This window comes from Protopterus annectens, chromosome 10.part0, assembly GCF_019279795.1.
Source record: "Protopterus annectens isolate FY-2018-M chromosome 10.part0, PAN1.0, whole genome shotgun sequence".
NCBI lineage: Eukaryota > Metazoa > Chordata > Ceratodontiformes > Protopteridae > Protopterus > Protopterus annectens.
Window position 1 is genome coordinate 895,825,352 of NC_056744.1, and position 12,016 is coordinate 895,837,367.

Here is a 12,016-nt window from a genome sequence, read left to right on the forward strand (position 1 = left end):
ATGCATCTGGAACATTTCTCTCTGGGCCTCTGCTGAAAATCGGCTCATTCCAAGCCAGAATTTCCCAGTAAACAAATGTTAAAATAAATAAAATACAGATAGAAAGCCATCTGGACAATGTAACTGGTAGTTTTGACAAAACTCCATGAAATGAGATACAGAGCTGAATATGCTTCATCAGATCTTTAATGTGGTTTAATGATAATGTGAGCTGCCTGGGAATGTCAAGGCAATGCAATTTATACTCTCTCTTGTTGGAAAATACTGGGGACACTAGATGATTTACAGACTGATAAATGTTTAGACCAGAAGTCACACCTGGCATGAAAGCTGGATCAGATATTTAGTACATTTCTGATTTTCCGAGGCCTTGTGACTAGCCATATTACAGCATTAAACTCAGCAAAGTAAAGGTAAAGCACTTGTCTCACACTCTAACATAATATCTCTTCCGTTAATTATAATTAGAGTTTAGAGTTTGATAACTTAACAAATAATGGCAAAAGCAACTTAGCAGCAACTTCAAAACCTGAAAAACAAAACAAAAAGGAAAATGTTTGATGAAATCCACTGGCCTGTAATGGGAACTTGGGGCAGAAAATGCTTAAAAAATAGCTAAAGTAAAAAAAAAAACAACAGAAGAGAAACTGTATAAAATTAACGTAATGGTGCCTAAAATGAAATAGCTAAAGAAAGAACAAACTCATCTTTCTTAATTATTGGGGAAGACACAATCCAAATGCATGAAATCACTTGAGTAGAGGCGGCTCTGTTTATTTGTAACTGGCAAAGCAGATCTGGAGACAGGAGGAAGAAAGCTGTAGGAGGGGTACAAGGGGAGAAGCTTGATCTTAGGACAACTTCCAAAAATGCCAAAATTAGACAGCCTGTGGCTGCCACTACATCCGTTGCAATGCAGAGATCGTACCATGTAAGGTCATGTAATGTCAAATGTTACATTTTAATAATGTCCGTTTCTCTAGCTAGAAATCACTGATGAATTTAAAAGTTAGTGGATGTTTGAGTTGCCTTTGTTTACAAGATTTCTGGACTGTAAGTTAATATTAATTGAAGGTTCATTGTAACAATACACCTTATTCTATAATCTAAGGAGCACGGTTTATTCCAAAATTCTTACATAGTTATAAGCAAACTGAGAAAAATTCTCTCACAGCTATATGTGATCACTTTAATAGGGAATCAGAACAACATATACCACATGCAGTGTGTTTTTTTTCACTGATTCATGCAATCATTTTCTGATTTATTTTATTCAGCACACAACCAAGCTCAGCCATCAAAAGACATAAGGTAGAGATCCATTTCTAAATGAGATGACATACTTTGGAAGAACATACACACACACACACACACACACACACACACACACACACACACACACACACACACACACACACACACACAGTACATGTATCTAGAATGCATTATTGCTTACCCAGTCTCCTACTCGTTTGCGTTTGTGATGTGGAAAGAAATCACATAACTCAGCAGACTTCATGTGGATTGAAGAGTGGAAATGCAGACTGTGTACAGAAGGCATCCCATCAGGAAACCAAACAGCAGCAGCATAGAGCAATATGGGGTAGCAATGATAACTGTTGAACTAGTGTGTCACCCACATCTAGTATATGTTACAACTGTTTGCTTGTATGTAGTACTAGACCCAAATTCACAATATAATGTCTATAACGGTCATAATTATGCAACATATACCTGTTCTATACAAGTTAAATAAAATTTTAAGATGTGCACTTAAAAGTGGGCAATTATTTTAGCAAAATAAGACAATATCCCTCTAAATCACTTATCCTTCCTGATTCTTCAGCATATCCAGATGTTTATTATGATAAGCAAATAAAATCTGAAATGAAATGAAATCATCCATTACCAAATGTCTCACTGTAGCTTTACTACCAAATAAGTCAGTTTCATAGATGAAAAGAAAAACAAAAAGTATGTGCTGAAAGAGACATTGGTTAAACAAGTTACTGACAGAAAATACTTGGACAGGTGGCTTTATCGTGGACGGTTAGAGAGTCCTGAGGTGCAGAATCCTCTTCTTTGAAGGGGAAGAAAGGGCATAAAAGTATGCTGCTTTCAGTTTCTGAAACTTTCAACCATATGAATAAAGTTTGACACAAAAAATAAACAGATACATTCTTAATGAATAAGTAAATTGACAAAGAGGGCCTTGTCGATGGGTCCTATGATTGGGTTTATCTTTTCTACCAATCAGCATACTTGTCCCCAAAGTCCTCACCCAAGGCCAGTACTCATCTATGATAATACATGATGTAATGATACACTTCAACTATAAGTAATTGTTCATGCTTCAAAATTGCCAGTTTACCCCTTACTTACTACAGAACACCCTTCGGCAAATCAAGCACAATCAGAAGATTTATCATAGATTTGGAACTGCAATGCTAAAAAGTGATGCATTAGTATATACCTGCTTGGTTTAGAGGAAAACTGGTTACTAATAGTAGTCAAAGGACTGTAACATCTAAGGGGATACAAGGGATCTTTGATCGCTCCAGGGGTGTCCTCTTCACAGATTAAATGAAAGTTAAAGAAGACATTTATTGTATCCAACACTGGAAACCCTTGTTTGCTGGTCTTATGGCAGAGATGAACCCCAAGTAGTAAGCTACCAGACAGAAGGGTTTACAGGACTACAGTAGGATTATCAACAAGGGTGAGTTTTGGGGAAACCAAGCCAGAACAGAAAGTAATGTGCAGCCACAATCAGAAGCATGTGTCTGTGAAGGAAGCCTTGCAGATCCAAAGGAAGAATGTGACCAAGCAAGTACTGGAGGCAGGTACTTGTAAACAGGAGGAAGCTTCACTGCATCCAGGTCAAGGAGGACAACGCAAACGGGCTGATAACATAATCACCTATACCCAATTCAGTGAGTGACAGCTGAGAGGTTCCCAATCTTTGGTACTCAGACATTAACAACTGATCTAGCCAATGGCAAAGCCTCCTTGGAGCCCCCCCCCCCAAAAAAAAAGATAACATGACACTTCATTCTGGTGCAGAAAGACATCCACTTAAAACTGAAGTGGTAGGTTTCCCAGTAGCCCAACACCCTTCCACAAGCTTCAGCTCACAGACTGACCAAATCTGGTTGAAAGGAACCTTAGCCAGACACCAAGAAGGAGCCCGATGTCATCCCCAAAAAGTAATATCTATGGCAAGGTCCAGGGTGTATTCCCAGAGTCAATCAAGGGTTACTGCAGATCCTTCTCCACTCTTAGCGACCTAGTAGAAAGAAGAAAGGGCCATGATACTCCCAGAACTGGAAAGTACTCCTCTGCATGATGACCCACTATCAGAGAATCAATCTTAACTTAAACATTGGATTTACCTGCTTCCTACCCCCTAAACTCACAGAAACTCGAGGAATGCTGTCATGTGACTGATAACTAGATCTCATTTCCAAGAATGGGAACTATTTCAACAGGCCCAAAAGCAAACTGGGTTCTAGAAAAAAAAAAGACACCTGAAGAGGGAGAAGGAGGATTCCTGCCCCCTTGAGTAAAAGAGGGGTTGTTCACAGATATTCCGCAGTGCAGAGGCCAGTGAGGCCCAGGAAACCCCTACTCAATGACTAAAAGGGTCGGCAGCCCACTTGACCAAAGAAACAAAGGGGATCTGCAGTGAACTACTCTTCTGCACTACCTATGATTGACAAGGGAATGGGGAACTGTAGAAGAGGAGATAAGCCCAAAGTTCAAAGGTAACCCCACAAAACCTGGGTCTCAATTTTAAATCAGCATCATGGGATCTTGTCCAGCTACTCCAATGACTACAGATCACAAGCAATATGGGAATGTGATGCTACTCTCAAAGAAGGGGCAGAAAAGACTAAACATGTACTTTAAGTAAACATACTGGATGGTGTTTGACCATGTCCAAGTTCCCAAGCTTAGTGATCTTGTCCACTGAAATGGAAGGAGCAACCTTTGCAGGGAGCACAGCTACCACACTAAAAAGGAAACAGAACCAGGCAGAAATCCAGTCCCCAAAAATCACAGGCAGAAGAGCCTGCTGCTAAGTCCACTAACAAGGGGATCTTCTCTAATCAGGCTTTGGCCTCTTGAGGGTAACAACTTCACAAGATCTGGAGAAAGGGTTACCCTTCGAGATACCTTAATCAGCTGGGTGAGCACTATTCACCCATGAAGCTTACAGAAAACAGCATAAGAAAACCCTGAAGGCAGGGGAAGACCATGCCTGGACTCAATCACATCTGCACCACAAGAAGGAAAGAAGAGGACCCAACAAAAAGAGGGGGCTCTACAAAAATGCCCAACCCCCCCCCAAGGAAATGGAGAATCTTCCATGCTTCTCTTCCTATACAGCTTAGGTTTGTTGCAAACAGTCTGTCAAGGAAAGAAACCATGGAGGAAGCAATGGAAAGAAAACAGCCAGAAGACAAGTGCAGCAAGGAAAGAAACCATGGAGGAAGCAATGGAAAGAAACCAGCCAGCGGACAAGTGCAGCAAGGAAAGAAACCATGGAGGAAGCAATGGAAAGAAACCAGCCAGCGGACAAGTGCAGCAAGGAAAGAAACCATGGAGGAAGCAATGGAAAGAAACCAGCCAGCAGACAAGTGCAGCAAGGAAAGAAACCATGGAGGAAGCAATGGAAAGAAACCAGCCAGCAGACAAGTGCAGCAAGGAAAGAAACCATGGAGGAAGCAATGGAAAGAAAATGGCCAGCAGACAAGTGCAGCAGAAACCATGGAGGAAGCAATGGAAAGAAAACAGCCAGCGGACAAGTGCAGCAAGGAAAGAAACCATGGAGGAAGCAATGGAAAGAAAACAGCCAGCGGACAAGTGCAGCAAGGAAAGAAACCATGGAGGAAGCAATGGAAAGAAAACGGCCAGCAGACAAGTGCAGCAAGGAAAGAAACCATGGAGGAAGCAATGGAAAGAAAACGGCCAGCAGACAAGTGCAGCAAGGAAAGAAACCATGGAGGAAGCAATGGAAAGAAAACGGCCAGCAGACAAGTGCAGCAATCAAGCAGGATAGGTCATCACGGAGAGTCCGGGCAAATAACGTTAAGGGTGATGGGCGTGTACGGAGGAAAAGTAAGAACACAACACTTGGCCTTGTTACTACGGTGCTTGTAGGTCCTCTGCCTTCTCCCGAAAGAATTATAGTTATGTACTTAGCATAACTTGGCATCTGTAGTCACCATTCATCACGTTCTTATTTGAGGCATCCACCCTGGGTGCTCGATCCAATTCCAGATCTGTTATCTCATCCTTCTCTCCTACCACTCCCAAACCTTCAGACCCTATATCTGACAGTGTGGTATGTCCACTTCCAGTAATGTTGGCCAAGTCCAGGCTAGCTTCACCGTAAAGGAGGGTATTCTTGCTTCCCAGAGGTGCTCTACTAGGAAAGTTTATTCCAGTAAATGGAAGAGATTTTTGATTTGGGTGAAGAATAAGAATTTAGACCCCTTCTCTGTCTCTATTCCTGAAATGCATTTCTTTTTGACCTCTCCCTTTAAGGGAAGGATCTAGTTTTTCCACTATCAGGTTACAGTTGGCAGAGATTTAGAATTTTCACCTTGGTGGTAGCTGTGCTCCCTGCAAAGTTCTATTATGCCCTCCTGTAAAAACTCATCTCCCTCATGGGATTTGACTTTGGTCCTGCAGGCTTTGATAAAACCACCCTTTGAACCAGCAGCTTCGTTTGATATTAAATTTCTTTCCTGGAAGACTGCCTTTTTAGTGGCAATAACTTCGGCAAAGAGTTTTGGAGTTGCAAGCTCCTACTATCAAGCCACCCTACCTAATTTTCCACAAGGACAGGGTGTCTCTAAAACCAGATCCATCCTTCATGCCTAAAGTGGCCTTACCAGCGAATCTCAATCAGTGCATTCATCTACCAGTATTTTTCCCTAACTATTCCAATAAAGGGGAATATATTCGGCACACATTGGACGTTCATCATCAACTTCGATTTTATTTACATAGAACGCAATAATTTAGGCATTCAGACCAACTATTTTTTGCCTTCTCTTTGAATAGAAAGGGCAGGGGTATTTCGAAAGTCATGGTTTCCCATTGGATTTCGTAATGTATTTCCTTCATTTATTATTCAGATGGTATTACACCTACACCAGTGAGGGCTCATACTACCAGGGCAGTCTCTACTTCCACTGTCTTTGCAGATCGTCAATCTTTAGATGACATTTGTGCAGCAGCAACGTGGTCTTCCCCCCACACTTTTATTTCCAACTTTAAGTTGGAGTTGACTTCCAGAGGAAGGGCTTCATTTGGCTCCACGGTTCTGTGGCATGTCCTTCCATGAGACCTCCCAGGATTTAAGTAGCTGGGGACTCTGACCCTAATGTGAGGAATGGTGACTAGATAACATCAGATTTATAGTTATGTACTTACCATAACTTGGCATCTGTGTTATCTGTAGTCACCATTCATCACAATCCCACCCTACAGCCCCCTTCCTGGAAGATTGGTTGGATTTCGAGGTTCTGTTTTGTTTAAATACTTTTGTCGATCTTTCTTCCTTATGCGAACTCTATCTGAGGAAGTGTAGGGCAGCAGAGCATTATGGGAGGAGAGGAGCTTGAGCTAAGCTGTGTTCTGAGTATGCAGGCTCGGATCTGATATCATATCCAAGGCCCTAACGTGATGAATGGTGACTAGATAACATCAGATCAGGAATGCAGACAGCAAGGGATGCCACCACCTCAGTGAGAAGGGAGCCTGAGTCTTAAACAAGAAAAGCCCTAAGTATCACTGATTCATTACTGGGTAACTCAGAGGATTCGGTCCAAACAAGTCCAGGCCAGGAGTGTTCAGTCAGAGAAAAGGTAACATTAACACCTTCTAAGGTGCCAGGAATACACTTTTCTCAGGTATCATATATTCTGTAGCAACAGAAGAAAAGAAGGGGTACAGTACCCATTAATCTGAGGCAAGTATCATCCCTGTAAACTCTGGAAGGCTGCTGAAAACATAGACCTAACTCTAGAAGAAGTAGGTCCCAGCCTATACTTTGAGTGAACACCTAGGACCTAGGTGTAGGAACTCTTGCCCGTCCATCACACATTAACAGAGACCCTTCCAACAGTCTGGCAAGGAGACTCATTTATTACCCTAAATATGTGCGTATACTTCTATCATGGAAATGCAGCTAATGTTAAAGAAATTTTACCAGCAATAACAAGACTGAAATCCAAAGTGTAAAGTACCGAAACAGAACTGGGCATCAGTGACAAGTACATGTCTGCTGTCAGCTTTACTTGTTACACTACAGATTATCACAGGTACACATCAATCCCCAACTTCCAGACAAAGCATGCCAAGTGGCAATTTGGTTGAGAAGATAAAACGTCTACAGGACCCATCAAGAAAAATAATTTATATTAAATTAGTGGCTAGTGGGCAAGTGTGCCAAGACCTGCTGGCATGAGGCTTCCCTTTGTTAGTGCAGGAATGTCTTTTTTGAAGTGATCCTAAAAGGATGGTGACAGACGTTCTTTTTAGGATGGGTCGACAATAAAAAATACAAAATTACTTTACATTTTGTCTAAATGGTCCTGGGCAGCTGTAATGGAGTAGCATATCCTGCTCACGACTGGTTTCTTGCCTTACACCCATTGCATACTGGGATGAGCTCTACCACCTCAAAAAGGTACTGAAAATGGATGGCCTTAAACTATGTAGAATCTCTTGCAAGGGCAGGTATCCTTGCAGTCCTTGAAAAAAATGCATCATAACCTGGATCTAGGCAGAATACACTGAAAGGAAAAAGTAGTTGAGGTATTAATGACACTTTAAAACAAAAAGGCTAAGAAATTAATACACAAAATGTATAATCTTACAAAATTGTTTGTTCCTCCTGTCACTAACTTCTCTTAGGAAAAAATTAGGAAGTTATGGAGAAGTCACATTTCACTTTTACAAGCTGGAAGTTCTCATTCCAAAAGTACAGTGTACTGACTTAATGACAGCTGATGTGAACCTACCTACTAAGGAGTGTTACTCCAAGTGTAGGATCCAACATTTAACCATGTGTGTTACTGAGATGCCCTTAAGAATGAAAGTAATGTTCTGATCTACATTGTAATACTGAATGGGTCTATCTGCTGGGACCATCCTAGTTCAAAACTTATCCAAAAGAAATTAAACAGGAGTGAAACAAATAATTACTGCTGTAGAATTTACTTCCAATGCTTCATTAAAAAAACATGCATGCTGACTGAAGAAATAAGCACAGGTTTACTCTATCTTGCATGAAAACAAAACAGAATTAAATCTTGACAGAAAAATATAAAACAATTTATGGGCTTTAATAACATTTATGACAAAAAACAATACAAACGACACTAAATGAACTATGCATGGCAGTTATATAGTTTACTATGAATGTAAGCATACACACACACACACACACACACACACACACACACACACACACACACCTCTGAATATATCTAGATATGTAGAGACACACGCACATATGTACATGTATGCAAAGGTACAAGTAAACAAAATACATTTAACATACAGAGAACCAACATTGCCTTTCAGATAAACTGAGGCTTCTTTACTTCACTTACTTTGATTTTAGTAACATTTTCACTTTGCAAGCAGCAAGTCATGGTGCCTTTCCACATTTATAATGCAACAGTTACAAAAACTAAACACAGTTCACAATCATAATTCAAACAATAAACAGGAAGACCTTTTGGATACACTTTGGGACAAGGAAAAAAGTTGCAGCTTCAACACCAGTCCCATGTGAAAATGTATGTTCACACCTTCTGGTACTAAGTGTACAATCTCAAGTAATACCTGAAGATGAATAATCTTTTTTTTTTTTTTTTTTTTTTAAACTGACCATTTTAAATGCCTTTAAGTGCATCCTTCAGTTTTATAATAAAGTGACGACATAAACAACTGTTACATAGAAAACATGCTGATATAAAATGCAGTTATACAAAACAGTAAGCCAATTTGGCCATTGTGCAGGATTGCCCTTTAATACTTCAAAAGCGAAGCCTAAATTGCACAGTTATTAAAATAAAACTTGAAGGGAGAGATGCATATATAGAAAAAGGTACGCTTCACTTCTGCTTAAAGTAATTTTTAAAAACATGTTATATGTATTCTGTACAAGATTGGATTTACTTTACAATTTATACATCCAAAAAGTGAAAATGCTGCACTTTCTAATATTAAGTACTTACTAACAGACGTAATATGGCTTCTACCCATTAATACAAAGCACTTCGTTTTAAATTTTAATGCAGTATAAATACAAAAGTATCCAAGTGCATCCTTATTTAGTTTTGCAGCATGCATACAAATCCATCTCTACAAAGTTCTTTACAGTACACAGAAGACCTTAGATGAAACATGGAATATACATATTATTCTTCACATCACACTTTTCAATAATTTTTACACAGCTTTATATATATATATATATATAAAAAATAATAATAATAATAGTATTTGTATGGCACACAGGAGAAACCCCAGTTGATGAAAACCTTCAGGAAATGTGAAATGTATTGTTTATTATACAAAATGTGCTTCCCGTTGTTCAAGCTCCTGTACTCGTTTAGGCCTCAGTCTCTGATAAACTGGCTTTGTTTCAGCTTGCTGTACTTCCTCCACACTTACTTTTTGTTCATTTGTAAGCTGTCCTGTTACGCTAGGTCCATGTGCAGAGTTTGTGGATTCATCAGCTTCATTATCACTTTGTGCTAGTACACTTTTTGTGGACACTGCTGTTTTAGATGATGAATCTTCAGTCTCTTTTGCTCGATTAGGAGGCCTATAGAATGTACCTGGAGGGGGCTGCAAAGTTCTAGGACCACGCAAACCAAACATAGCACTGGACTCAGAAGCAGAAGTTCCTTCTGATGAGGTTCTTAAAGTCCTTACAGGAATTGAATATGGCTTATTTGTATATGTAGTATTTGCTGATGTGCTTCCAATAGTATAGTATGAGTGTGGAAGACCAGACGGACCCCCAGTATCAGGGCTTCTGAGAGTGTCATGGGCTCTAATTTCTTGTGGTACATTTGCCATAATCATGGCAGTTTTTGGCGTCATGTCATAACATTTATATTGCCTGTCCCAAGGTCTGCGGGTTATTGAAGTTTCAAAATAAGAATATCGATTTAAATTAGTGGCAGAAGGGCTAGTTTTATTCTCAGAGACTTCTTCAATAGTAGGACTTTTTACAGAGCTATTTGAGACAGGGTACTCTTCATTTCTTGTGTTCTTTTCATTTAAAATACAAGGGCTCACTATGCGATCTACTGGTAGACTCACAGGTCGAACAGTTGGCTTTAATCTAGGAGGACGCATATGAACTTTGGATACCTGTAAACTGATTGCTGGTGAAGAAACAGATTTAGAGATGCCTTCAGGATGTGTAAACATAAAGTCTGCAATTTTATCCAAGCCTTCTTTCACAGACACACCTGCAAAAATCAGAAACAAATATAGGGTATGTTACATAGATTTTAGTTTGATAATAAATTTACACAATTATATAATTATCTTAAAAAATGAGATGTACAAAATTATATAATTTATTATCTTAAAAAAATCCTCCACTTGGTTACACTCCCGCTATTGTTAATGAATGGTTCTACCACCTTTTGGCCATTCTAAGCAGTCTATATCACTATAGCAATAAACAAATCAAATTGTTAAGAGTCATACAATAAGTAATAAACATCACTGCATCTTTGCTGTATAGCAATAATATGGTTCAGAAATAATTGCTATTGCCGCTCATACACTACGCATAATTTACAGTTTATGACATCAGCATTAACTGCATAACATAAAACTACATGAAAAATTCAATGATGTGAAATACATTCTATAGCTTAAGTGCCAAGTAACAGCTTAAACTTTTCAAGTGTCACTGCAAAAATACATACTACATATGTAACGGTCATCTGTTTGAAAGACCTCATCATAAGAGGTTTGTTTAAATTAATGACGACTAGTACTGAATAGAAGCAATGAAATCTGCAGCCAGTGTACAACTTATACAGTAACAGCATGACATTATACATGCAACCGCCATTTACAAGAGAAAACAGCACCCCATCAATGATGGTATTGCAAGTACAATACAAAAAGAAATCCAAAGTGTCTAAATAAGGATCATTGCTCCTGTTCCATTCTTGCTGGTACTATTTTTAACAGCTTCTTACCCGTCACACATAAAAGTTGGGGCAAGGAAGCTTCCAAAGGTGAATGTAAACTATACAAGTAATTTAAAAAAAACACAGGGACCAAATACTGCTATAACACTTCCAACCATGGTATACATGGTCATATGCCTTTCTCCATGTGCAAAAAAATCCATCTAGAGGTTACTGGTAATGGCCCCTCAATAATTGTTCAAGGATGACTTTATCCACTATTCCACAGATAGGATGGAAACTGTAATACTCCTCCTCGCTAACAGGATAACAACTGGATGAAGTCTTCTTTCCACTATCCTAGTACACAACTTCCCAGGGTTGATGGGGGGAGAACCCTGTATAAATTAAATATGTTTTCCTATCCCACTTTCTGAACATGTGCACTACTACCCCAGTTTTCCAATAGAGAGGTAATGTTCCAGCATTTAATACAAACAGGAAAACAATGTTAACCACAACACTCCAACAGTGTTCAATGCAGTCACCCAGTTCACCATTTCCAGATAGATACCATAATCACTACAGTGGTCTCATATACCAAAATGGATCCAGTTCTCCTACTCACATCTGGCTCTGGTTCCTCAGAGGTACACATCTCGACCAGATTCAAGATCTCTTACACTTGATCAACAGATTCAGAAGCTCATTCAGGAGCTCTTCAGAGGGTTCCTTCTGTCTATGTCTTTCGGCTTTTCCCGGTTAGGAGTCGCCACAGCGGAACTTCGATCCGCTAATGATTGGTAGTTGATTTTTACATATCGAGTTAC

At 39.5% G+C, this 12,016-nt stretch overlaps 1 protein-coding gene across 1 annotated transcript in view; it reads right to left on the reverse strand.

The window, feature by feature from the left end:
• Nucleotides 1-8,341: 8,341 nt before the first annotated feature.
• Nucleotides 8,342-12,016, reverse strand: part of ARHGAP29 (Rho GTPase activating protein 29) — a 1,010,462-nt gene continuing 1,006,787 nt past the window's right edge. The window contains exon 23 of the mRNA XM_044085689.1: nt 8,342-10,508. Coding sequence (XP_043941624.1) covers nt 9,595-10,508 — 914 coding nt within the window. The 3' untranslated portion in view covers nt 8,342-9,594. The remainder of the gene's footprint in view (nt 10,509-12,016) is intronic.